The sequence below is a fragment of the Phycodurus eques genome, chromosome 18, assembly GCF_024500275.1.
Source record: "Phycodurus eques isolate BA_2022a chromosome 18, UOR_Pequ_1.1, whole genome shotgun sequence".
Classification (NCBI taxonomy): domain Eukaryota; kingdom Metazoa; phylum Chordata; class Actinopteri; order Syngnathiformes; family Syngnathidae; genus Phycodurus; species Phycodurus eques.
Window position 1 is genome coordinate 1,457,774 of NC_084542.1, and position 25,330 is coordinate 1,483,103.

At 43.9% G+C, this 25,330-nt stretch overlaps 2 protein-coding genes across 18 annotated transcripts in view; both read right to left on the minus strand.

Moving 5' to 3' along the window:
• The window catches only part of tab2 (TGF-beta activated kinase 1 (MAP3K7) binding protein 2), a 70,218-nt gene extending 59,386 nt beyond the window's left edge, over positions 1-10,832 (minus strand). For 9 of the 12 annotated variants that reach the window (XR_009770270.1, XR_009770271.1, XM_061703846.1 and 6 more), the window contains exon 1: positions 10,465-10,832. The gene's annotated coding sequence lies outside the window, so the exon portion shown is untranslated. The remainder of the gene's footprint in view (positions 1-10,464) is intronic. The other 3 variants (XM_061703842.1, XM_061703845.1, XM_061703843.1) reach the window with 3 other exon arrangements.
• A 6,786-nt stretch (positions 10,833-17,618) lies between these two features.
• Positions 17,619-25,330, minus strand: part of cdk19 (cyclin dependent kinase 19) — a 73,524-nt gene continuing 65,812 nt past the window's right edge. For 5 of the 6 annotated variants that reach the window (XM_061703853.1, XM_061703856.1, XM_061703854.1 and 2 more), the window contains one exon: positions 17,619-21,120. In XM_061703853.1, the coding sequence (XP_061559837.1) occupies positions 20,879-21,120 (242 nt within the window). In that variant the 3' untranslated portion in view covers positions 17,619-20,878. The remainder of the gene's footprint in view (positions 21,121-25,330) is intronic. The other variant, XM_061703855.1, reaches the window with a different exon arrangement.

Here is a 25,330-nt window from a genome sequence, read left to right on the forward strand (position 1 = left end):
TTTACGTCAAATCAACATAACATGACAGAAATAATGGCTGGTAACTTACTGTAATTAAATGACTTTATTGGAATTAAATTACTTTATTAAATACTGTGAATGACATGCTTACTCAAACTTTCTCATTGTCCCAGGTATATGAACGGGTGTTGTGCAGAGTTCGAAACTTACCGTAATAACATAATTAAATAGGATGTAAATCATTTAAAAAGAAAAACTTTCACCATAAGTTCCTTTTAAGACTGGAAAGAATTGAACAGTTTTGGCATCATAACTTCATTTAAAAAACCTCAGATAGCAAAAAAAAAAAAAAAAAAAACAACAACAGATCAGGAAAAGCCTACTTAAACAGCTTAACTTTATTAGGGGTGAATCAGCGGCACTTTAAATGGTGGCAGATCTGTGCTTACTTCTATTTTATAAATGAAATTAAATGTTTTTCCTCTCGAAAAAGATAAAATCAAGATAAAAAAGAGTTACAGGTCACGTTAATGGTGGAAAAAGTTTTTAAATGATTTATCATCTTATTGTTTCATATCACAAAAACCTGGCATTTGAACAGGGCTGTTTAGACTTTTATGTCCACTTATTGTATGTATTAAAATATCTGCTGAGCTAGGAAGGAGGCCTGAGCGGAAGTCCGAATTCTACGTTATACATTATATGCTGTGTTAACCGTATAATTGTCAGTCAGCAATTTAAGTTTGTCTTTTTTTTTCCAAAGCAGAAAAGTTGTTAGTGTTTGCTTTCAATGTCAAATAATGGATGGACATCAACTTTTTTGCAGTCTTTTCCCTACTGTTGGCTAACAAATGTTTACCTTAATTTCTGTTTGTCACAGTGGCTTTAATGTAAATTGCACATCAGAACTGAAGGGGCAAGACATGGAGCAAAAAACTCAATAGCTCATAACTGCGACTTTCAGGTCTTCACTGAACAAGGTTTTGTAACTGTAATAGAAGTAGCACTCCAGACAAGCAGCGAGTTCTGCCGGGATGACCAAGCAGTTTCTATACCCTGGTATGTACTGTATACCATGTTATAATGTCTTAGTCAATCGAGTTGTAGTAGACTCAACTGTGCGTGTAAATGTGTACTCTCAGGAAATAAAATAGGTAACTGTCACGTGCTATTTCACTTTTTCCTCCGGATGGAAACAGAGACGTGCACATGAAGTAGTTCACTTAAACCACAGAAGAATTTCTGAAACTTTATATATATATATATATATATATATATATATATATATACACATACACACATACATATATATACATACACATATATATACATACATATATATATATATATATATATATATATATATATATATATATATATATACACACACACATACATATATACATGTATATATACACACACACACATATATACACACACACATACATACACATACATACACATACATACACATATATATATATATATATATATATATATATATATATATATAAAATATTTTGTTGTTCAAACTTGGTGACACTCTGCTATTATGCGGTTCCGGGCAGACCTATGTGACAAGTGTACTGTATCATCCAATCACTTATTTTGGTGTTTTGCGACTTCATGACACGATAGCTTAGCAATTAGCATCATGCTTTTCCGTCTTTTCTCTACCCACTCCTCGCCCTCCCTTCATGATAACGTAAACGATACATGTAAGAAGCGCGGTAAGAAGTACCTTATTTGTTCTACTTTCTTTGTATGTATGGATTACTTGGGTTGTTCCCAACATCTGAATACATTTTGATGTCCATAGCACCTTTGGAAATATATTTACTGAGAAAAATGGTGATGTGTTAAATACTTATTTCAGCCGCTATCTAGCTAGCTATCTGTCTGTCTAAACCCTGTTTATAGCATAGACATATGATACTGTATATACAAAGTTAAAACGCACAGACTACTTTAAAGAGGATTGTATAGGAAAAGAAACTGTCATTAAAATAAAGCGCAATAATTGCAGTAATAATGATTTATCCATGTTCTGTTTGGGAATATGATTTTAAATAGATAAATTGGTTTGGTTTGCTCGTAAACATTTTGAAAAATAGTGCAAATAATTATGAACGTTACTTTTATATAGCGGTGGTACACGTAGGTAATCATTTTTAATTATACTGTATGTCAATCATATGGTTGGGGTAATGCTCAAAATGAATTTAATTTTAATTTCGCCTGCTACTGCTTATTGCGGACAAACTTACCAACTGAGCCACAGCCGCCAGATAAGTTTATCTGCATACACTTCCAGTATCTGCACAGACCTTGTGACAGAATACCACTCATTCAGCTAAGTAAGTGTCAGCCATGTTTGTATCAACAAATGTGCCTCATTCTTCAACAAACATCTTTGCATTTTTACTAACTGGGTTTCAGCAGAACCGGTGACATTTACAGTTCACACATTAACATAAGCCTGATAAGACCCATTAAAATCAATTACCAGTGTGCCCTTGTGCAAAACTACTTAATCCTTAATAAAAACCTGATTTAACGCATAGTTAACAGGCTCTGAGCAATGTTGCAGAGTGACAAACTCACAAGGCATCTTAGCAAACATTTGCCCAGCGAGAGGCACACATGGTTTCAGTTAAAGCTCTGCACCTATAAACAGTTGGCCATGGAAGCATATTGGTCAGTAACCAAAAGTATCACGATTATCAATATTAACGAGGGAGGCACGATAACTGTCAGACCGATAACTATCGGTGCGATAATGGGGACGGAAATAACATCACACTCATCTGTCTAATACCCCAAAAAACTGGACCGATAACAAGAGCCATCTCATTCAGCGGCACACTGGTCGCCACTCGCCAGCCTGTTGCATTGGCTCCTAACAGTCACGGCTATTATGACCAAAGTTTTTCGCCTACAGCACCACAAACAGTCAATATCCACAGTCATCTATTTCAGGATCGCCAGCACTTGCTGAAGTTCCGACCATCCATTGACGTTTGAGTTTGTAACTACGACGCTCACAGCAAGACCCAGCGGCCTGCAAAGCAGACGACTCGCTTAGCATCTCACGCCAACAGAGGAGCAAGCGGGGGCACGGTGGTCGCGATGGGCTTACAGCTATGGTAACAACAGCTAACCCCTGCAAATGCCACGCTTACGTTCCAACGTTCACTCACTGGACAGGAAATTAGATCATCGACAAACGGAATTGCGAGGCAGAAGCGCTAACCGGTCGGCCACCGTGCGCTGGTTAGCGCATCTGCCTCACAGTTCTGAGGACCGGGGTTCAAATCCCGGCCCCGGCAGTGTGTAGTTCGCATGTTCTCCCCGTGCCTGCGTGGGTTTTCTCTGAGTACTCCGGTTTCCTCTCACATCCCAAAAACACGCATGGTAGGTTCATTGAAGACTCTAAATTTCCCATAGGTCTGAATGTGAGTGCGAATGGTTGTTTGTTTATATGTGCCCTGCGACTGGCTGGCGTCCAGTTCACGGCGTACGCCGCCTCTCGCCCGCAGTTAGCTGGGATAGGCTCCAGCACGCCCGCGAACCGAGTGAGGAGAAGCGGTATAGAAAATGGATGGATAATGCCTCCACCGCAATACTCTGTAATTCAAATAAAAGGAAATCACAGTCATCAAGACTGTGACTTGAAAAAGCGCTTCTATCCAGGAGGGCAAAAAAATGACTCAAAATGAACAATATACTCTCATTATCTTGAGTTATCTAAGACAGTTATATACAGCGGCTGAAGTAAGTATTTAACACGTCACCATTTTTCTCCAATATATTTCCAAAGGTGCTATTGACATGAACATTTCACCAGATAGGCGAGGGCTCGCGAGCCAAGTGAGGATAAGCGGCACAGAAAATAGATGGATGGACAAACGGAATTAACATTCAAACACAACGGCTCTCCTTCATTCGAATGCGCGAGCGTCCACTAAGGACGCACCCCCAAGAATCTTCGCCCAGTCACAAATTTAAATCTCTTTAAATAAACATTACCACGAATGGTCGCCCATTCTCACATTGTTTCCAATAAAAAAAAAATATTTTTTTTTTTTTTTAAAAATGAATACTTGAAAATCTGTATTATTCAAGTTTGAGAAGAAGAAAAAAAAAAACCGTTACCAATACTATAGTATTGATTGCCCAGTAATAAAGTACCTTTACAGTATATGTTGTATCTCACCTCAATCTCATTGCACTCATTGTACACTGTAAAGCCATTCTTTTGTTCATATATTACATGTTATATACATATGATAATAAATGATATGATATTAGTAAAATACCATTTTAATTGCATTTTATATGGATAAAAATGCATTCTATTATTTGACCAATTATGAACCAGATATAAAATACTGTATAATTATATACAATATACATAAGTAGGGGGTCCAGCTTTCCATCAGTTTGGAAATTGTTACGGACCCTTGCTATAAACCAATTTAAAAAATGATATTGAGTATCGGCTTGGAGTTATCGGTTATAGGTATCGGTGGAAGAAACGGCATCCCTAATATTAACACAATATTGCTAAAATAAATCCACCCCAACCATCTGTTTTCAATACTGCTCGTCATCTTTAGTGTAGTGGGTTGCAAGCAAAAGGAAAAGATGCACCTAAAACACTGCAACCATTTTATTTGAATTATTAAAAATATTAACTCAACAACCCGGTGCACTAACCCTAACCCTTGTGCAAATAGTAAACTGCAGCAAAAATGAATTTCCATGCAAGCATGACCCCACACACATTAGGTGTTTTCATAGCTATAGTTTGCCTTTTCTGGTGAAAATCATTCTTGTTTCATTATTTGTTTGGTGTATTCACAAAAATAATACAAAACCGCATCACACAAACGAGGTTTGCTGTGCAGATGAGCAAAAAAGCCGCACAAATAAACGAGGCGTTCCCAGGCCAGCCGGGACGCCTCGTCTCTCCAGCGAGTCCTGGTTCGTACCCAGGGTCTCCTCCCAGTGGGACATGCTCGGAACGCCTCACCAGGGAGACGTCCAGGAGGCATCCTAATCAGATGCCCGAGCCACATCATCTGGCTCCTCTCAATGTACAGGAGCAGCGGCCCGACTCTGAGCCTCTCCTGGATGACCGAGCTTCTCACCCTCTCTCCGAGGGGTGAGAAACCCTCTCTCTGCAGAGGACACTTATTTTAGCCGCTTGTTTCCTGGATCTTGTTCTTTTTTGTTCGACCGGTAAATTGAGAGCTTCCCCTTTCGGCTTAGCTCCTTCTTCACCATAACGAATCGATACAAAGTTCGTATCACTGCAGACGCTGCACCGATCAGCCTGTCCATCTCCTGTTCCATTCTTCCCTCACTTGTGAACAAGACCCCAAAAACTCGTCCACTTGGGGCAGGATCTCATCCCCGACCCGGAGAGGGCACTCCACCCTTTTCCGACTGAAGAACACGGTCTCAGATTTGGAGGTGCTGATTTTCATCCCAACCGCTTCACACTCGGCTGCAAACCTATACTAACCTATACCTATACTATACTACTATAAATACTACTACTAATACTGATTGGATGCACCGAAGCTGTACGTCTGTACAGTACTCTCTGATTTGTGTAACCTTTCTTATACTACAACACAGATACAACTTTACCAGCACGACATATACACAGTACCTTCCAGGTCGGTGGGTTAGGAGCAGTAAACACGGATGACAACTCTGCGTTAACCGACTGTAAATTATGCTCTGCAAATAGGATGATAAGACTCGGTCGGCTTGGACAGCGGGCCATCCGGCAAGCGCTCATGTTCTCAAGCCCCGTTGCCTGCTCCATGCTGCTCGCCTCTGGCCGAGCTCGCCGCGCTCCCGTCACGAAGCGCCAGCGTGGCACGACAAGTGAAGAGAAGAAAGTGATGGTGTCATAAAGTTACTCACTTTAGTTGTCCTGTCACAGTTTTATTTTATAACGTGATATTCTTAAGAAGCATTCTTGAATTTAGTTTGACTCACTTTTTGTACTTAACACGCAAAAGTAACATGGCATTCGTAGGCCTATTCCTATTTGTATATCCATCAGACTCTACGTCTTTTGTCTCTTTTTATGTACTCCTTTTATAGTGCCCCAAGTGTTCAGACTGTTTAGAAACCACCACTGAAGTGCCTTGTGTTAAAAACTACTTTAAATGTGTGGCAAGACTGTGAGAGAGAAAGAAAGAAAGAGAGAGAAAAAAAAAAAAGCATGTTAAAATATCAGCAATGCTTGCTTGCTCTAAAATTTATGTATTTGAGTGAAACATGTGCCATGTTTAAGAAAGGTTTGTGATTTGTAATTGTGAACAACATTTGATTAAAATAAAACATGTTCATCACAACTGCAAGACAAAATGGCGTTATCAAGTATCGGTACTGGTATGGGCGGGTACTCAAGTGCAGGTACTTGTACTCATACTCTGTCTGGAGAAAAAGTGGTATTGGTGCATCACTATTAATAATAATAACAATACATTGAGTTTGCATTCAACTAATTAATTATTACTATTTGAAGAGACTTAAAGAAAAAAAAAAAAAAAAAAAAACTAAGCCTCGTTTGAAGATAAATGTCTTCAGCAAGCCTCCTCCAACTGTGTGACATGTGACTGCTTTTTCCAGTGACAGTCATCGGACCGGAGTGAGCCAAACATTAGACACCGCTAATGCTATTGCTGTCATCAGGACGGCTACCATGCTGAGAACAGAGCTGGAAATCGTGTCGTCAACAACACACAAACTATTTGCATTTGCCCAAGTCACGGACGACACGTCAAACTATGGCTGGGTGATATGGCTTTAAAATAAATTCCCCGATTTTTTTCCCCCCCTCCCAAAAAAACCTTTCCGGTTTTAATCGATTTTGCCCACTTCAATAAAAAGAAAACAAAAATAATGGTATTGCTCAAACCTAGGAGAAAGTGGCCCTTTAAACACAACGCTAAATACATATTAATGAAACATTTTAAATGTCTGACACAAAAATATTCCCTTTGGGATTAATATGGAACAACAAAGCTAAAGGAAGCATGAATAACAGATGCTGCTTCCACACTAAATTAACCGTTGTCCCTAATAATGTCAACAAGATCCTGCATACAGTATATAGCGCTCCAATCCAAGTACATTTCAGGTAGGTTGACTAGTTTTAATAAAACATTTTGGCCAAGGAAATGAAAGGTTTTAGGCACTATACATTGTTACAATGTCACCTCTACACTGAAAACCCTCTCTAATGGGCGGACTTAAAGGATAGAGAGCCTTTCTAGCCTATATTAATCAGCTGTGGGAAGTTTATTTCAGGTTGCTGTCATTTTTGGCGAACTTCCGAATGCTCGTTTGATGAAGCCACACCGCTGCGAAATGTGCGATGCATTGAAATACGCTAAAGTAGAGATTGCATGTAGTTTATTGAAACAGCTGCTACTACCATTGAAGCGGAACAGGGTGTGGATTTCGGTGCCCGTTTTATACATATTTGACAATGTTTCGCGCAAGCGACTCCGTTGATTCCCTTTCTCCTATGTCATACGTAAAACGATGGGAACAACTTTCCGATATTAATTTAAGTGGGCCACAGAAGAAAACACAGGCTGTCTACTCTGACAAAGGTATTTATTCAATTCATAAATGATACACATTATAACCTTATGAATAAATTCATATAAAATATATTAATATGTGAATAATATATATGTTTTGACATTATATTTATAAGATTGACACACACCTTATGATGATAAGTGGTGTAGAAAACGGATGGATGGGTTATATATTGAGCTTTTCTATATTTGTAAAAATGCAAATAAATTATTGACGACTAAAATATTTTGTAAATATTTGTTTATATTTCCATCATGCCTCGTTGATAATTCAGTTACAGCGGCAAATAGCATGAATCGAGATTGTTTGCTCCACTTTTCATTCGGTGTCAAGGTCAGCTCAGTACAGATTGTTCTTGTTTTGGTTCTGAATGTGAAGACGTGATTTTGCTGCTGCTCAGTACAGGGCTGGATCTATTCTAGTGGGGTACAAGGCCGCTGTCCATCCCTGACTTGCTGAAAAAAAAATACAAAATAAAAAAAATAAAGTTCATGGCTGGTCACTGAGGACAAAAGTTAAATACATGTATATTATTGATTTATACAAATATGATATGATATATGTAAACACAAACCCAAACGTGATATCTTTGGTGGCTCTGTGGTGACCTTTTGTGTTAAAAAAAAATAATAAAAAAATATCTACATATTGTCGCCGTTCTCATGAATGCTTTGTCGCAGTCCGCTTCACCATTCATTCGAGCCGGGATGAAGTGCTTTGACCTTTTTTGCCAAAGTAGGTTACACATAAACCAGATTGTTTCGCAAATGTTTACGAGACTTTACACCGATTTTATCGGCCGGATCGCTATCGGCCGATAATTAGCATTTTATGCTGATCGGCTTCCATGTCATAATTCGCCGAGCCGATCCCCAAAAGACATTGACTTTGCGTCGCCACCGTGCACAGTATATTTGAATCCGAAAGCTAGTTTATTTTTAGCCTTGTCGCGTGTCTTTTGACGCAGTACTGTAAATATCTGAGGGCCAATAAAGTTATTATGGGACAGACAACACGTAATGCCCGATCAGACTACAAGACAAATTTGCTCTTTCATGATTGCACTATGTCAGACAACTGCATTCAAATGTATTCGTATTCCGATACCACCGCATTTTTATTTTTATCACTGGCCTTTAGCTTGTCAACTCAAATGCGACCGGATACACTCGTTACCGTGGCGACGGCAACAGGAGTGGAGCGCGCCGACTGTAAGATAAGAACAAAATGGGGAAAACCGTGTGTTGGTGGTGACCGCCGATCAGGAACAGGAGTGGACGTTCGTTTCGGACTTGCTTGAGGTATGTTCAAGTACTTTTAATACGATACGGCTCGCAAGCAGGCAACAAAAACGTTATGTAGCCTAGCAAGCTCGTGCTAGCGCTAACATGCCGCCGTTCTGTCGAATCACGCTCTAAAGTTTCGGTGTGGGTGAAGTAATTTAATTACAGTAAGTTAGCACCCCTTACTTCTGTCATGTAATGTTGGTTTGACCTGACTGATAAGAATACTGACTGACTCGAGCAGTGATTTCCAACCTTTATGGAGCCGAGGAACATATTTTACGCTTGAACATTTTCACGGCACACCAAGAAACAAAAATGTCACCAGAGGTGGATCCATTCATGACTGTATTTACTTCCTGCCATCTAACAGAAGACCATTTATCGTTTGTTCTGTCTGTCACTATGCCTCACTGGCATAAATAGAGGAACAAAGATACATTATTTATTGTAAATATCATTCTTTGAGCAATTAAGTACACGAGTACATGCAGTAAATGAACAGGTCATTTCAATAGACGCATTGCTCCATCTTGTGATCGGATCTGCCATCGGTTATCGTTTTTTTTTTTTTTTTTTTAAACTCGCCGATCGGCCCCAAAAATCCTGATCGTGCAAAGCCTCATTTTTTACCTACCCCGATTCCTTTATTTTCGCGAGTTAAATCGATTAAACGCGAAGAGTATCAAGACGGCCCTTGGATTCTTGGATTTTTCTATATGGGACCCTTGGAAGGAAACAAGTTCGGACACCCATGCGCTAACATCTCATGCTTATGTCACGTGGGTCACTTTTGGGCGTAAGGCAAAACATTCTCACGTGACAAACATTTGATCCGTGAAGGCAAAATACGTGGCGGTGAGACGTTCACATGTGACAGACATCACGCAGTCCTGTCCACACAACAGGTGAGTAGACCACTCAAAGACAGTGCGTGTCATAGAGCAGCGAGTATAGTAGCAAATCAATGCCGGGAGGAATTACAGAGGGGGTAGCTTGAGTTCAAGGCTCGTTCAACGGCGGGCACTCGGGCGCAGCCACGAATTCATTTGTTGAGCCTTTCCATCCATTCAAACGGTTCAAACTGAGCTCCGTGGAAGAAGGGGAGGGAAAAAAAAAAAAAAAAAAAAAAAAAAAAAAAAAAAAAAAAAAAAAAGGAGCCAGCCCAACATGACAGCCTGTGATTATATAGGTGTTATTCGAAAAGATAGCCGGGGACAACCCGAAAGGTAAAGCGGAAGATGCGAGCTGTATCGTTAACAACATCTTGTCTGGACTCAGACTGAGCGAGCCTCCCACTTGGAAAAGTGAGTTGGCTAACAAAGCTAGCCGCGGCTCCTGTAACGTGACAGAAACTTCATCCACACCTCCGAGGTTTTCTCTTTCTTTTCTTTTCTTTTTTTTTTTTTCTTCAACCAAGTGAAGAAAGTTAGGAGCGGTTATCACTGGGAGAGAAGGAGAAAAAAAAAAAAAAAAAAAAGTGGTGAAAGTGATTCTAAACTTCACATAACGGAAGAGCGTTATTGTTAGATAATACTACAGGGCTGTGGGCGAACAGGTCAAAAAGGTATTGTGGCCAACTTACTTACTTTGCCCCGTCTCCCCGCTGCCGCTCCTCGGGCCGCCTACGACACCCCAGAACGCCGCCGGACCTCCAGAGGGCCGCGGAGCTGGCACAGGAGAAGCCGAGAAAGGTCCAGCTAGTGTCGGGCAGACGGAAAGCTAAGTTGCACCACCGAGGCCCCGGGCCTGAATGTGTCCTCGAAATAACGCTCGGGGGGAGGGATAGCGAGCACCAGCCCTCCGCTTTTAGACAGACTCGGGAATACCTTTTTGACAGCTCTTCTTCTTCAGCCCTCCTCCCATCAACAGCCCTTGGCTTTTCTCTTTTTCCTCACTTCCAGTAGATACGAATCAAAATACTGTCACACAATATGGCGGCCGCATAAGCAAGGTACTATCGCGAGAGGTTTTTTTTTTTTTTTTTTTCTTTTCTCTACTTTACAAAAGTTGCGCTCATGGTGGGAGGAGACTTTGACTCTAATTTACTTGAACTTTTCTGTTGATGAAAGTGCAAATGACACCATTCATCCACATTCATGTCAGAGTCATTTAAATACGACACTGTTATACCTGTGTATAGTTTAGAAAACCAAATGCATCTATCGGGCAAACTATTATGTATCAACAGTATGGACCGTATCTAATGATATGTCTCATGTGTATTAAAGTAGTAGTAAATATTTCTATATATCCATCTATGTAATTGTAATGATCATAATTTATTTTTTTATCAACCTGATAAGTTTGTTGAAAACTATCTACCTATAAATAAGAACATTTCTTTAAATAATGTATTTTTTTTTCATCTTTAATCTGTCAAGTTGCAATCAATTTATGTTAATCGCCATTTACCAAAAAAAAAAAAAAAAAAAAGATAAATTATCTGTCTATCCAGGTTTAGATTCTAAATATCTATATCGTGATTTAGATATTTTTATACGGTAAATGGTAAATTGAGTAATGCAGCCCTCTGGGTGGCACGAGTAAAAAAAAAAAAAAAAAAAAACCGTAGGCCGGTCCCAAGCCCGGATAAATGCAGAGGGTTGCGTCAGGAAGGGGCGTCCGGCTTAAAAACTTTGCCAAACAAATATGAGCGTTCGTCCAAAGAATTCCATAGCGGATCGGTCGTGGCCCGGGTTAACGACGTCCGCCACCGGCGCCGTCAACCTGCGGGGCGCCGCTGGAAATTCAGCTACTGTGGGTCGAAGTCAAAGAAGAAGAAGAAGAGGTGGAAAGCGGGTTCTTCGGCAGAAAGAGAAGAGGAAAGCACAGAGCCTAGAACTGAATGTGGGGACTTTGAATGTTGGGACTATGACAGGAAAATCTCGGGAGTCGGTTGACATGATGATGAGGAGAAAGGTTGATATATTGTGTGTCCAGGAGACCAGGTGGAAAGGCAGTAAGGCTAGAGGTTTAGGGGCAGGGTTTAAATTATTTTCCCATGGTGTAGATGGGAAGAGAAATTGAGTCATGGTTATTTTAAAAGAAGAGTTGGCTAAGAATGTCTTGGAGGTGAAACGAGTATCAGATCGAGTGATGAGCCTGAAACTTGAAATTGAGGGTGTTGTGTATAATGTGATTAGTGGCTATGCCCCACAGGTAGGATGTGACCTAGAGGTGAAAGAGAAATTCTGGAAGGAGATAGAGGAAGTAGTTCTGAGCATCCCGGACAGAGAGAGAGTCGTGATTGGTGCAGATTGTAATGGACATGTTGGTGAAGGTAATAGGGGTGATGAAGAAGTGATGGTTAAGTATGGCATCCAGGAAAGGAACTTGGAGGGACAGATGGTGGTAGACTTCGCAACAAGGATGCAAATGGCTGTAGCGAACACTTTTTTCCAGAAGAGGCACGAACATAGGGTGACCTACAAGAGGGGAGGTCGAAGCACGCAGGTGGATTACATCTTGTGCAGACGATGTCATCTGAAGGAGGTTACCGACTGTAAGGTAGCGGTAGGGGAGAGTGTGGCGAGACAGCATAGGATGGTGGTGTGTAAGAGGACTCTGGTGGTGGGGAGGAAGATGAGGAAGACAAAGGCAGAGCAGAGAACCGTGTGGTGGAAGCTGAGACAGGACGAGTGTTGTGCAGCTTTTCGGGAAGAGCTGAGACAGACTCTCGGTGGACGGGAGGAGCTTCCAGAAGACTGGACCGCTGCGGCCAAGGTGATCAGAGAGGCAGGCAGGAGAGCACTTGGTGTATCTTCTGGCAGGAAAGGGGAGGAGGAGACTTGGTGGTGGAAACTCACAGTACAGGAAAGCATACAAGGAAAAAGGTTAGCTAAGAAGAAGTGGGACACTGAGAGGACTGAGGAGAGGCGAAAGGAATACGTTGAGATGTGACACAGGGCAAAGGTAGAGGTGGCAAAGGCCAAACAAGAGGCATGTATGGCAGGTTGGACAATAAAGAAGGAGAAAAGGATCTATACAGGTTGGCCAGACAGAGGGATAGAAACGGGAAGGATGTGCAGCAGGTTAGGGTGATTAAGGATAGACATGGAAATATGTTGACTGGTGCCAGCAGTGTGCTGGATAGATGGAAAGAATACTTCGAGGAGGGGAAAGAGTAGTGGAGGCTACGATCAGGACAGAAGTGAGTATTTGCGAGCAACAGTATGGTTTCATGCCTAGAAAGAGTACCACAGATGCATTATTTGCCTTGAGGATGTTGATGGAAAAGTACAGAGAAGGTCAGAAGGAGCTACATTGTGTCTTTGTAGATCTAGAGAAAGCCTATGACAGAGTACCCAGAGAAGAACTGTGGTACTGCATGCGGACGTCTGGCGTGGCAGAGAAGTATGTTAGAATAATACAGGACATGTACGAGGGCAGCAGAACAGCGGTGAGGTGCGCTGTAGGTGTGACAGAGGAGTTTAAGGTGAAGGTGGGACTGCATCAGGGATCAACCCTGAGCCCCTTCCTGTTTGCAGTGGTAATTGATAGGCTGACAGATGAGGTTAGACTGGAATCCCCGTGGACCATGATGTTTGTAGATGACAGCTGACATTGTGATCTGCAGTGAAAGCAGGGAGCAGCTGGAGGAACAGTTAGAAAGATGGAGGCATGCACTGGAAAGGAGAGGAATGAAGATGACCCGAAGTAAAACAGAATATATGTGCATGAATGAGAGGGGTGGAGGGGGAAGGGTGAGGCTACAGGGAGAAGAGATAGCAAGGGTGGAGGACTTGAAATACTTGGGGTCAACCGTCCAGAGCGACGGGGAGTGTGGTCAGGAAGTGAAGAAACGGGTCCAAGCAGGTTGGAAGGAAGGTGTCAGGTGTGTTATGTGACAGAAGAGTCTCTGCGAGGATGACGGGCAAAGTTTATAAAACAGCCATGATGGACGGATGAGAGACAGTGGCACTGAAGAGACGACAGGAAGCACAGCTGGAGGTGGCGGAAATGAAGATGTTGAGGTTTTCTATTGTGACCAGGTTGGATAAAATTAGAAAAGAGCTCATCGGAGGGACGGCCGAGGTTCGATGTTTTGGAGACAAAGTTAGAGAGAGCAGACTTCGATGGTTTGGACCCGTCCAGAGGAGAAATAGTGAGTATATTGGTAGAAGGATGATGAGGATGGAGCTGCCAGGCAAGAGAGCGAGAGGAAGACCAAAGAGAAGGTCGATGGATGTCGTGAGGGAAGACATGAGGGCAGTTGGTGTTCGAGAGGAGGATGCGGGAGATAGGCCGACATGGAAAAGGATGACGCGCTGTGGCGACCCCTAGAGGGACGAGCCGAAAGGAAAAGAAGAAGAAGAAGAAATGGTAAATTGAGTGCACTTATGTAGCACTTCATCTCCACCGCGGATGGGCAACTGGCACCCAGTAGGCCGCATGTAGCCCACGCCCAACTCTCTGAGTGGCCCCCTGATTAATTTTCAAAAACCAAAAAAAAACCCAACTATTCGTCCATTCTCTGAAGCGCTTATTTTCACTAGTGCTGGCTGACTATTCCAGTTGACTTCGGGCGAGAGGCGGGGTACACCCTGAACCGGTCACCAGCCAATTGCCGGCCACATATAAACAAACTACCACTCGCACTCACAATCGATCAATCAGTTGATTTTTTTGTTTTTTGTGGAAAAAAAATAAATAAATAAAATGCACAAAAATGAGTTCTTGCACTTGATGTTGCTTTGCTGTTCAAGCAGCAAAGTGCCGTCCTCGAATGGGATTCATTATGTAAGCGAGCCCTTTGCACTGGAAGGAAGAGAAAAAAGAAAACAAAATCACAGTGTGTGTTTTTTGTTTTTGTTTTTATTGGTTCTAACCCTTTGTCTTTGAAGAGTGGTTCAATATAAAACAGACATATGCACATATTTTGACCCTATTCAAAATGGCATTGTTGTCATATATCTGGTTAGGAAGTGCACAATCCTATGTGGGCCCCCCATCCATTTTCTATAAAATACTGATAGAAAATGGATGGGTGGGTTTGAAGTGTTATTGAACGAGTAATATTTTCCCCACATTTTTTGCCAACATCAGTGGCAGACATTTCTTCTTTTGGTTGAGCCCAATGAAGTCGTTGCACACGCGGTTGCGCAAATGTGTGCTATAGCTAGGAAAAAGAACCCGATTCTGCAGATTTAAGTTGCCGCATCCTCGAGATAGTTATTGTTTAGAAAGGCCCCAATGAAAAGGTACTTCTACTACTTATTTTATTATTCACATTTCAATGCGAGTTCTGTTCATATTCTCATCCGACCACGTACACGCGCACACAACAAGATGTGTGCAAACGCGGATGAAGAGAAGGAAAGTGAGGTTAGTTGCTCCGGAAGGAGGGCAAAGTGCACAAAACAGCAGCTCGAGACATAAAAACCGCAACTGGTCACAACTCCCGAGTCCGACTTTTTGGGGGGGAGTCGCAGCCGCCCACCCGCATTCTTGGCACGGAAAGACGCCCATTTCTCACGGTCTGAGAGCAGCTTGTCGTGGGTCAGCAGTTTAGATTTAGTTTTGCGGAGGGTCTCCAGTCATTAGTCGCCTCCTAAACCAACTCTCGGAGAGCGCAGTTACGAAACGTTAACAAGCGCAACATTGTGTCGTTAAGGGCAGTCGGAACAGAGGGATGGGTACCCTTCCCGTGTCTAATAAGCAAGTGCACGGAGGTCAATTCACTGGAGTGCAAACGCAAAGAGGACAAGTCCCAATGGGAAGACCGTGTGAATTTTTTGGGGGTTTTTTCGATTTCATGTACACATGTGCAGGAATTGCGAATGAATGCTCAGTGGTCTCTCCGTGGAAAATTGGATAGGACTATGCCGGAGCCACTCTCGGCTAGCCTCGCGCCAAAAAAGGCAGACGGCACCCTGGATTGGTCGCCTGTCGATCGGTGCCAACAATCCACGCTTGCATTGGCACTGAGTGAGAATTGTGTGTAAGGAAGTCAGGTGAGTGAAGCACGGTGACCATAAATAATACTTTCAAAGACATTTTCACATGCGTTGTGGGAAAGAAAAATTATTTGGGAACTTTCTGAACTTTAAACAGACATTCGCTGCTCCCGCCGGATAACCCCTGATGAGTTTTGAGGGGATTCCCTCACATTTCATCTGGACTGTTGTGGTTTTGTATGTTAAGTGTTGCGTTAGTACAGCCCAGTTTAAAAAGAAATGAAAAGAAATGCATTGTCTGTGCCAATTAAGCTTTTTTTTTTTTTTTTTTTGCCATTTCTTGTTATTATTGTTGGGACTGCAATCCAATCCATAATAGTGACACCAATGCAAAGCCGCACGCGGGAAATTATGTTTACGCACGGCCGACTTTATATGGAGGCGCGTGTTTCAGTGAGCACGTCAGTTAGCATTATCAAGGCTACTTTCTTCCTTTTCTACGCCCCACATCTCGTCACTCCTTTCCACAGTTTGTGCGCGCGTGTTGCTTTTTGAGCGCCTTTATTGACGTTTAAAACGCGGTCTGTCTGGCGGATGGCAGATGATCATACCAGTGACGTGTGCTAAGGTGAGGTTAACTGTGCGGTTGTTGTCGATTTGTTCCTCTGGAACTGGGTTCATGTTAGCAAGCGAGCTGTCCCAAGTCGTACATTTCCTTCAAGTAGGGTGCAGTACAACTCCGGGCTGCGTCGACCGCTGTGCCGGAACCCCTGGAGCCGATGCCAAGTCTCAACTTGCCTGCAACGGCTTCGCTTGTCAAAGCGCTCGGCTCGTAGAGACGACGCGGCAATTATTTGAATCATCCCGACAACATGTCCTGAGTGACATACTTTTGAGTGTTCATCATCCCACAAAAACATTCACTCCAATTAAATCTTCTTGTGTAAAATCCTAACGTCAGCACTCAATGGCCTAGAAATATGAAGGCTGTATTTATTGATTGTTTTTATCACCAACTCGCAACATTTTGCAAATATAGGCTTTTCACGGGAGAGTTAAAAATAGAAGAGGAGTAATAATAAGGGTCGTACTATCGGCGGTTAACATCATACCGGATGGATGTGACTGCACTGAAGGCCCGCCGAGACATTTCCGAGGACGTGACGTTCAGGGACTCCAAAGGTTTTTGAGCCGTTGTCTTGGTCTGATGTACTGTGCACTGATGAGCTGAGAGAGGACTTAAGCATCTCAAATGTTTCATTCAAGATCATAATCATGACTGTATGTTTGTTTTAAGATAAAATACAACTCTACCGCGTTATTTTTTCTTATTCAAATATACATTTTTTTTTGTTATCTTGGGGGGGGGGGAGGGGGGAAGGCTGTCATGGATTATGGAATTTCCATAGATTTTTATGGGTAAAGATGAGATGGCCACATATGTAGGATACAAATAATTTTGAGAGAATGGTGGTCCTCCGACATCAAATGTTCAGAGGGTCATTTCTAAACGCTGAAGCCCCTTCATTGCTTCCTTTCAAATCCATTATGGAGTGACTATTCGAAGCTCGTTGCTGTGAAATGCAAGGGATCCAGGCAAAGGAGATGCTCTTTTAATCACGATAGAGGATATAAAATAAATATACACGACTTGCTTTCTCATTTAACAGTCGTTTGTACAGTGGAATTTGAACACGTTCACACACGCACACAAACAAAGCAGCTCCAGAAACGTGTTCTTCTATTACGAGCTATTGCCGCTTCATGAAGAATGGCTGTGGAAAGACGATACACAGAAGAGCGTAGGAATATTTCAAACCTGTGCGGTAACACGGAGAAAAAAAAAAAAAAGGTGGACAGACACTACACCCAGGAAACAAAAATCTGACGACTCAAATTCACTGACCATTTTTTACATCTTAGCATGCGAGATGGAAATTGTGGGGATACCGCGGTCGAGCAGTGCCTGCAAATGTCCGACAGCCATCGAATGCATCACTGCAAAATGGGGGGGGGGGGTCCATCTCTCTGTACAAACCGTAGAGAGTGGACGACAATAATTTCTCATCAGTTCTACGGGGGAAAAACAGGGACAGTCACATGCAAATACTATCAAAAAGGAGGAAAAGGGAGATTATTATTATTATTATTTTAATATAAGCGTGTATGTGTCCATCTCTACGGGACATTATCGTGTCGAAAGCAAGACCTTTTGAAAACACTTGAAGTTACCACTTCATATGCGGGAAATAACAGCTGGAGTCCACTTTGCAGTAAAAAAATAATAATAATAATAATAATAATGAAAAAATAAATAAATAATAATAATCATAAAAATAGCAAACTACTATGATAACGAGAGGGAAAGGGGGGGGGAATGAGAGTACAAAAGGACATACGTTTCCAAATAAAAATAACATATTGATGAGTTACTAACAAAAGGCACCATCCACACCTCCTCTGTAAAAAAAATCAAAAAAATAAAAACAACAACAACACACTGTGGCATTCAATGTGTTATATCTTGAGTGTACTGTATAAGGAGGTGGCTTTAACACATTCACTAACTGCTGTAGCAACAAATGTGCTATCTGACAGGTCCCTTTCTATAGCTACTGTATTAAGGCAGAGGAAAGTTGTTGGTTTTTTTAAAAAAAAAATGTCTACTATTCATAGATGGACACAATAAATATGATTGTATACATATCCATACTATATTATATACACACACATTTTACAATATTTCATTTAGAGTGCATTCCAAAAAAAAAAAAAAAAGAAGAGGGGATACGTGCTGTTTCGGACAAGTGGACAGAGCCCTACACGTGTCGTGATGAAAATATGAATGTCCCAGCTCTACCACTTCCAATACGCTCGTTGAACCAAGGACATTGGTTTTCAATCCCCCTTGAATATGAAATGACCGAGCTGGGATGGTAAAGGTGCGAATGGAAAAATGATCCAATGTTTTCCAAAAGTGACAGCTTGACTAGAAGCGCGTAAGACCCATCATTAAACCTGAGAAACAATTCCATTTTTTTTTTTTTAACACAGATTTTGGGACGTGGAAGAGAACCAAGTGCAATTCTCCTTTTGGCCACTCGGTGTCAGTGTTTGCCCATTTCTATATAGTATTTGGATCAACTTGAGGCTCACCCCTTTGCCCCTTCTCGCCCTCTTTTAACACAGCATGCACGAGCAATTGTGCTGGATTCACTGTCCCATTTTCTCCAGTTATGATGAAATACCGTATGTAACACGTTGAGGATCTTCATCTTGAAATGGCCGCCCGACTGTCATGGACGAGGACCATGTGATTTGTCCAAGCCAATCATCACCAAGCGGAGAACGTTTACAGATGAATTATCTTGGGCCCGACCAATTAATCAGCTGACCGATTGAATCGCCTGACGTTGGCTCTTTTCAAATTGGCAAAAAAAAAAAAAAAAATCGGCAGATTTATTTTTACACATTGGAACTTTGCAACATGAGACAAAGATAAGGACATTCAAACCAAGATTTTAAAAAAAAATAAAAATAGGAAATTGGCAATAAAATAGAATAAAATAAAAATAAGATTTTTCGCCAATGTTTCTCTCTTTTGGAAGTTAAACAAATCCTAAAGGACAAAGTATTGTAAAACAGTCAAAATGTTCTGCCTGTAATTCCTATCTTTATGATAGGGACCCAACAAGTTATTTCACTCCTTTTCTATCGATGTTTTTCAATTCATCAACCGATCAATCAGTTATCGGAATTTTATTCTGCCAAATATCGGAATCGGCATTGGCTTCCCAAGTTCCACATCGGCTGGGCCCGAATATCATCATACATCCTTTTTCTGGGGTTATTGAAATGAGTGCCCTGATAAATGGCTAAACTACAAGAAAACCCTTGTGTCTATTGACCCAAAAAAATGAAATAAAATCACTACGTGTATGTTAATAGTTTGGAAAAAAAGTAATTACGCATTCTCTACATTGCATTGAATTTTTGTTTTGGTGTGTGTACAAGTACATACTAGCGGTTGCTGGGGGGGTCCCATTGCCCATTGAAACAACATGCCTTGTGACTTTGACATAATAACGCACAACGGTATGCAGTAGAGTAGACCAGTACCCGAGATTATTGGCTGTCACTCATTTTGTCGTGTTAAAGAACACACCCGTGTTTTTTTTTTTTCGTTTAAACGCGACGCAGTCCCGACCAAACTGCATACTCAGCCTGAGGGACAGGGTGGGGCAGGATGAGACGTTTGGGGGGAGCATTTGTTTTCAGCTCTTTTTGCAGATCACTTCCGACAGTCGGTGCATTTGTAGTGAGTCAAAGGGAAAACGTCCATAAAACACCCATCCACCCGAAAACTCGACACATAAAAAAAAATAAGAAGAAGAATAAAAACAATTTGATATCAGTCGGTAACAGTCTCACGGAGCGAACGAGGTGGGGTCGGGGGGGGGGGGGGGGGGGAGTCGCTCTCCGCTCGCTAACCTGTACGTTTCTGCGCACGCTCGAGTCGAGAAATGCGTGTCCGCTAGCAGCCCGCAAACAAGAACACGCTCCCGCGCTCCTCCGGTTTGCGGCCAAGCGGTTGCTGTCATGAACGGAGCGGATCAGGGCGTACACAACTTTCCGTAAAACGATTTTGCTTCTGTACATTCGAGCTACGAAGATTGGAGCCTTATTAGAACACGGTTAAGTTAAATTACGCATTCAATATTTCCCTGCAATTTCATCAGCTGATCTTTCTGTTTGAAAATTGTTTTTTTTTAAGATGACACTAAAGGGCTTCCCATCCCCCGCGCCTCGTCGGCCTCCATTTGTCATAGCGACACCGACGTCGAGCTCGAGAACTCACACATCGAACAGAAAAAGGTGCGATATCAGGTAAATATAGGAGCTGCAATCCTTCCTCGTGAGGAACGTTGTGTCCATAAGTGCCATAAGTTTGGAGTGTGCGAGTGTCACCTTCAGATATATATTACACGGAAATGTGTTACCAGCCCAGAGAGGCAGTATTTGCTTTTTGTGGTTTCAATTGGTATGCCTTCATGTGACCGTACATCAAAACGCTGGCATGATGTAACGCCGTGAGAAACGTCAAACCCGGGATGAAGGAGCCACTTCCTGGTTGCGTCCGACGGCGACGTCTGCGGAGGTTTGAGGAGGAGTAGGCGGCCCCACCCCTCTGCTTGGTTCAAGACGGGCCCGGAGCCTCAGTAGCGATGGGTTTGGTGGGAATACTGGGAGCTCTGTTGGGACGACGATGTGTATCCCACGGTGCTCTGCGGCTGATTGGGACCTTGGATATTGCTTTGGTAACCGAGGCGGGAAGCGGAGTGCTGAAGGACACAAGGGTGAAAAGGAAAGCACAGATGTAGGCATCTCATCGCCACCTACGGTGCATCACGGTGTAGAAATGTATGCCAGTTTGTGAAACTGCACTTTATAGAGGTGCAGATATCTGATTTGTACACTTGAGGTCACACGAGCACAAGCACATGCCTATCGGGCCAACCGCCCAGCGTGAACAGGCGATTTACAGGCTTGGAGCCGGTCCCGGTAAACAAACTACCATTCGCGCTCACATTCATACCTACGGGCCATTTTGAGTCTTCAATGAACCTACCGTGCCTGTTTTTGGGATGCGGGAGGAAACCGGAGTACCTGGAGAAAACCCACGCAGGCACGGGGAGAACATGCAAACTCCACACAGGCGAGGCCGGACTCGAACCCGGGTCCTCAGAACTGTGAGGCGGATGTGCTGAACCATTTGCCCGTCGTGCCGCCTGTGTCTATTACGTCAGCATTAAAGGAGAGAGTGGTGTACGGTGGCCCGTGGGAATGGAATCGATGATAGGGGAAAAAGTAGGGTGACGACAGAAGTTCCTGAGTGCCATCGCGTTGGCTACGTCAATCAATAATAATAATAAGATCTGCTGGTAGCTGATAGCTAACATGAGCCACATGCAGCATGCCTTTATGCAACCTACTGTATATGGATGCGCTGTACTGTACGGATGGAATAGAGTTACTCATGTAGTCTGACCAACTAACGACTCTACAGCTATTCTGAGGCACCTCATGTTTGGCTCGACACAAATTGACACCTGAGACATAAAGACATTGAGAAAAACACTGAGCAATAAACTGCTTCCACAATCAAGAACTATATGAAAACATTCTGCTCTTTCAAAGATGAAAAAAAAAAAGCTCACTTTTGATTGACGATGTCAATATTTTGCTACAGGAGTTGGAGTAGTAGTAGTTTGACAGTAGGGGAATATCACACAGGCAGAGTCAAACTGTTCAAAGGGTTCTTAAAAGTTCTACCTGTGGATATTGGCAGCAATCAAAGATCACTCCAAATCTTTCATGGACAGACTTCACAAACACAAGTCGCAATTGGCTCGCATTAGTCTATATTGGCTGGATTTCGGCATTCAATCTAAATCTGCCACGTCTTTTGTGTTCACACCAAATCAGGAGAAAATTCTACATTTGATCTTTATAAGCAGAATCCCCCATTCAATAATTGTTGTCACCTATGTTCACGTTTCAAAATCACAAGATGCCAAAAATATGCATATTTACACGACAGACGCTCTCATACAGTTCAGACGATATTCTGCTCGCTCTGCTTGCTTCGCCCCTGTTTACATTTTTCATGTTGATAAGCTTGTTTTTCTTCTTCCAAAGAAATTAGAAGAAGCGACTCCTGGATATTTTTTAACTTATGGGACTGTACTTTTTTTGTAGATAGTCAGTTGTTGCCATATTCCAATATTTTTTTGATAACCCCTTACGATTACATGAGCATGGCCTGCTAATTGGCACAAGCCTGCTATTAGCAACGAGACCAGCAACAAGGAATGTCACCTCTCTGGCAGGGAAGGAGCCCGAGCTGGTGTGTGAGGTCGAGAAGTTCCGACGAGATATAGTCGGACTCGCCTCCACACACAGCTTGGGCTCTGGTACCAGTCCTCTCGAAAGGGCTTGGACTCTCTTCCACTCTGGAGTTGCCCACGGTGAGAGGCGCCGAGCATGTGTGGGTATACTTATTGCCCCCCGACCCTGTGCCTGTACGTTGGTGTTCACCCCGGTGGACGAGAGGGTAGCCTCCCTCCGCCTTCGGGTGGGGGGACGGGTCCTGACTGTTGTTTGTGCCTATGCACCAAACAGCGGTTCAGAGTACCCACCCTTTTTGGAATCCTTGGAGGGGGTGCTGGAAAGCGCCCCCGCTGGGGACTCCATTGTTCTGTTGGGGGACTTCAATGCTCACGTGGGCAATGACAGTGAGACCTGGAAGGGCGTGATTGGGAGGAACGGCCCCCCCGATCAGAACCCGAGCGGTGTTCTGTTATTGGACTTCTGTGCTGGTCATGGATTGTCCATAACGAACACCATGTTCAAGCATAAGGGTGTCCACACGTGCACTTGGCACCAGGACACACCCTAGGTCGCAGTTCGATGATCGACTTTGTGGTCGTGTCATCGGACTTGCGGCCACATGTCTTGGACACTCGGGTGAAGAGAGTGGCAGAGCTGTCAACTGATCACCACCTGGTGGTGAGTTGGCTCCGATGGTGGGGGAAGATGCCGGTCCGACGTGGCAGGCCCAAACGTATTGTGAGGGTCTGCTGGGAACGTCTGGCAGAATCCCCTGTCAGAAGGAGTTTCAACTCCCACCTCCGACAGAACTTTTGCTCATGTTCCGGGTGAGGCTGGGGACATCGAGTCCGAGTGGACCATGTTCCACGCCTCCATTGCTGAGGCGGCCGACCGCAACTGTGGCCGTAAGGTGGTCGGTGCCTGTCGTGGCGGCAATCCCCGGACACCAACGGTGAGGGATGCCGTCAAGCTGAAAAAGGAGTCCTATTGGACCTTTTTGGCCTGTGGGACTCCTGAGGCAGCTGATGGGTACCGGGTGGCCAAGCGGAATGCAGCTCTGGTGGTCGCTGAAGCAAAAACTCGGGTATGGGAGGAGTTCGGTGAGGCCATGGAGAAAGACTTCCGGACGGCTTCGAGGAAATTCTGGTCCGCCATCCGACGTCTCAGGAGAGGAAAGCAGTGCACCACCAACACTGTGTATAGTAGGGACGGGGCGCTGCTGACCTCGACTCGGGACGTTGTGAGTCGGTGGGGAGAATACTTCGAAGACCTCCTCAATTCCACCCACACGCCTTCCCATGAGGAAGCAGAGTGTGGGTTCTCTGAGGCGGGCTCTCCTATCTCTGGGTTTGAGGTCACCGAGGTAGTTAAAAAGCTCCTCGGTGGCAGGGCCCCGGGGGTGGATGAGATTCGCCCGGAGTTTCTAAAGGCTCTGGATGTTGTGGGGCTGTCCTGGTTGACACGCCTCTGCAACATCACGTGGACATCGGGGACAGTGCCTCTGGATTGGCAGACTGGGGTGGTGGTCCCCCTTTTTAAGAAGGGGGACCGGAGGGTGTGTTCCAACGACAGGGGGATCACACTGCTCAGCCTCCCTGGTAAGGTCTATTCAGGGGTGCTGGAGAGGAGGGTCCGTCGGGAAGTCGAATCCCAGATTCAGGAGGAGCAGTGTGGTTTTCGTCCTGGCCGTGGAACAGTGGACCAGCTCTACACCCTCGGCAGGGATCCTCGGGGGTGCATGGGAGTTCGCCCAACCAGTCTACATGTGTTTTGTGGACTTGGAGAAGGCGTTCGACCGTGTCCCTCGGGGAGTCCTGTGGAGGGTGCTTCAGGAGTATGGGGTACCGAACCCCCTGATACGGGCTGTTCGGTCCCTGTACGACCGGAGTCAGAGTTTGGTCTGCATATCCGGCAGTAAGTCGGACTCTTTACCGGTGAGGGTTGGACTCCGCCAAGGCTGCCCTTTGTCACCTTATGAACAGAATTTCTAGGCGCAGCCAAGGCGAAGAGGGGGTCCGGTTTGGTGGCCTCAGTATTGCATCTCTGTTTTTTGCTGATGCTGATGATGAAATGAGTTTCCTCCGCAGGGTGTCCGGGCTCTCCCTTAGAGATAGGGTGAGAAGCTCGGTCATCCGGGAGCATCTCAGAGTAGAGCCGCTGCTCCTCCGCATTGAGAGGAGCCCGATGAGGTGGCTGGGGCATCTGATTCGGATGCCTCCCGGACGCCTCCCTGGTGAAGTGTTCCGGGCACGTCCCACCGGGAGGAGACCCCGGGGACGACCTAAGACACGCTGGAGAGACTACGTCCTTCGGCTGGCCTGGGAACGCCTCGGGATCCCTCCGGAAGAGCTGGATGAAGTGGCTGGGGAGAGGGAAGTCTGGGCGTCCCTGCTAAAGCTACTGCCCCCGCGACCCGACCCGGATAAGCGGCAGAAAATGGATGGATGGATGGACGATCACAAACTGCTACAAAAGATGGCTGTCATGGAAACCGAAATCCACCGTCTTGAAGTGTATGTGGATGTAAATGGGCAGTCGGGGAAGGAAACCACTCTACCGATGTCTCAAAATGGTGAGTAGAAGCGTGCTAACAGACAGCCACTTAGCTGAACAAAGAGGACGGATGTGGACTGTGAAAACGGTAATGGATCATCCAGCAGT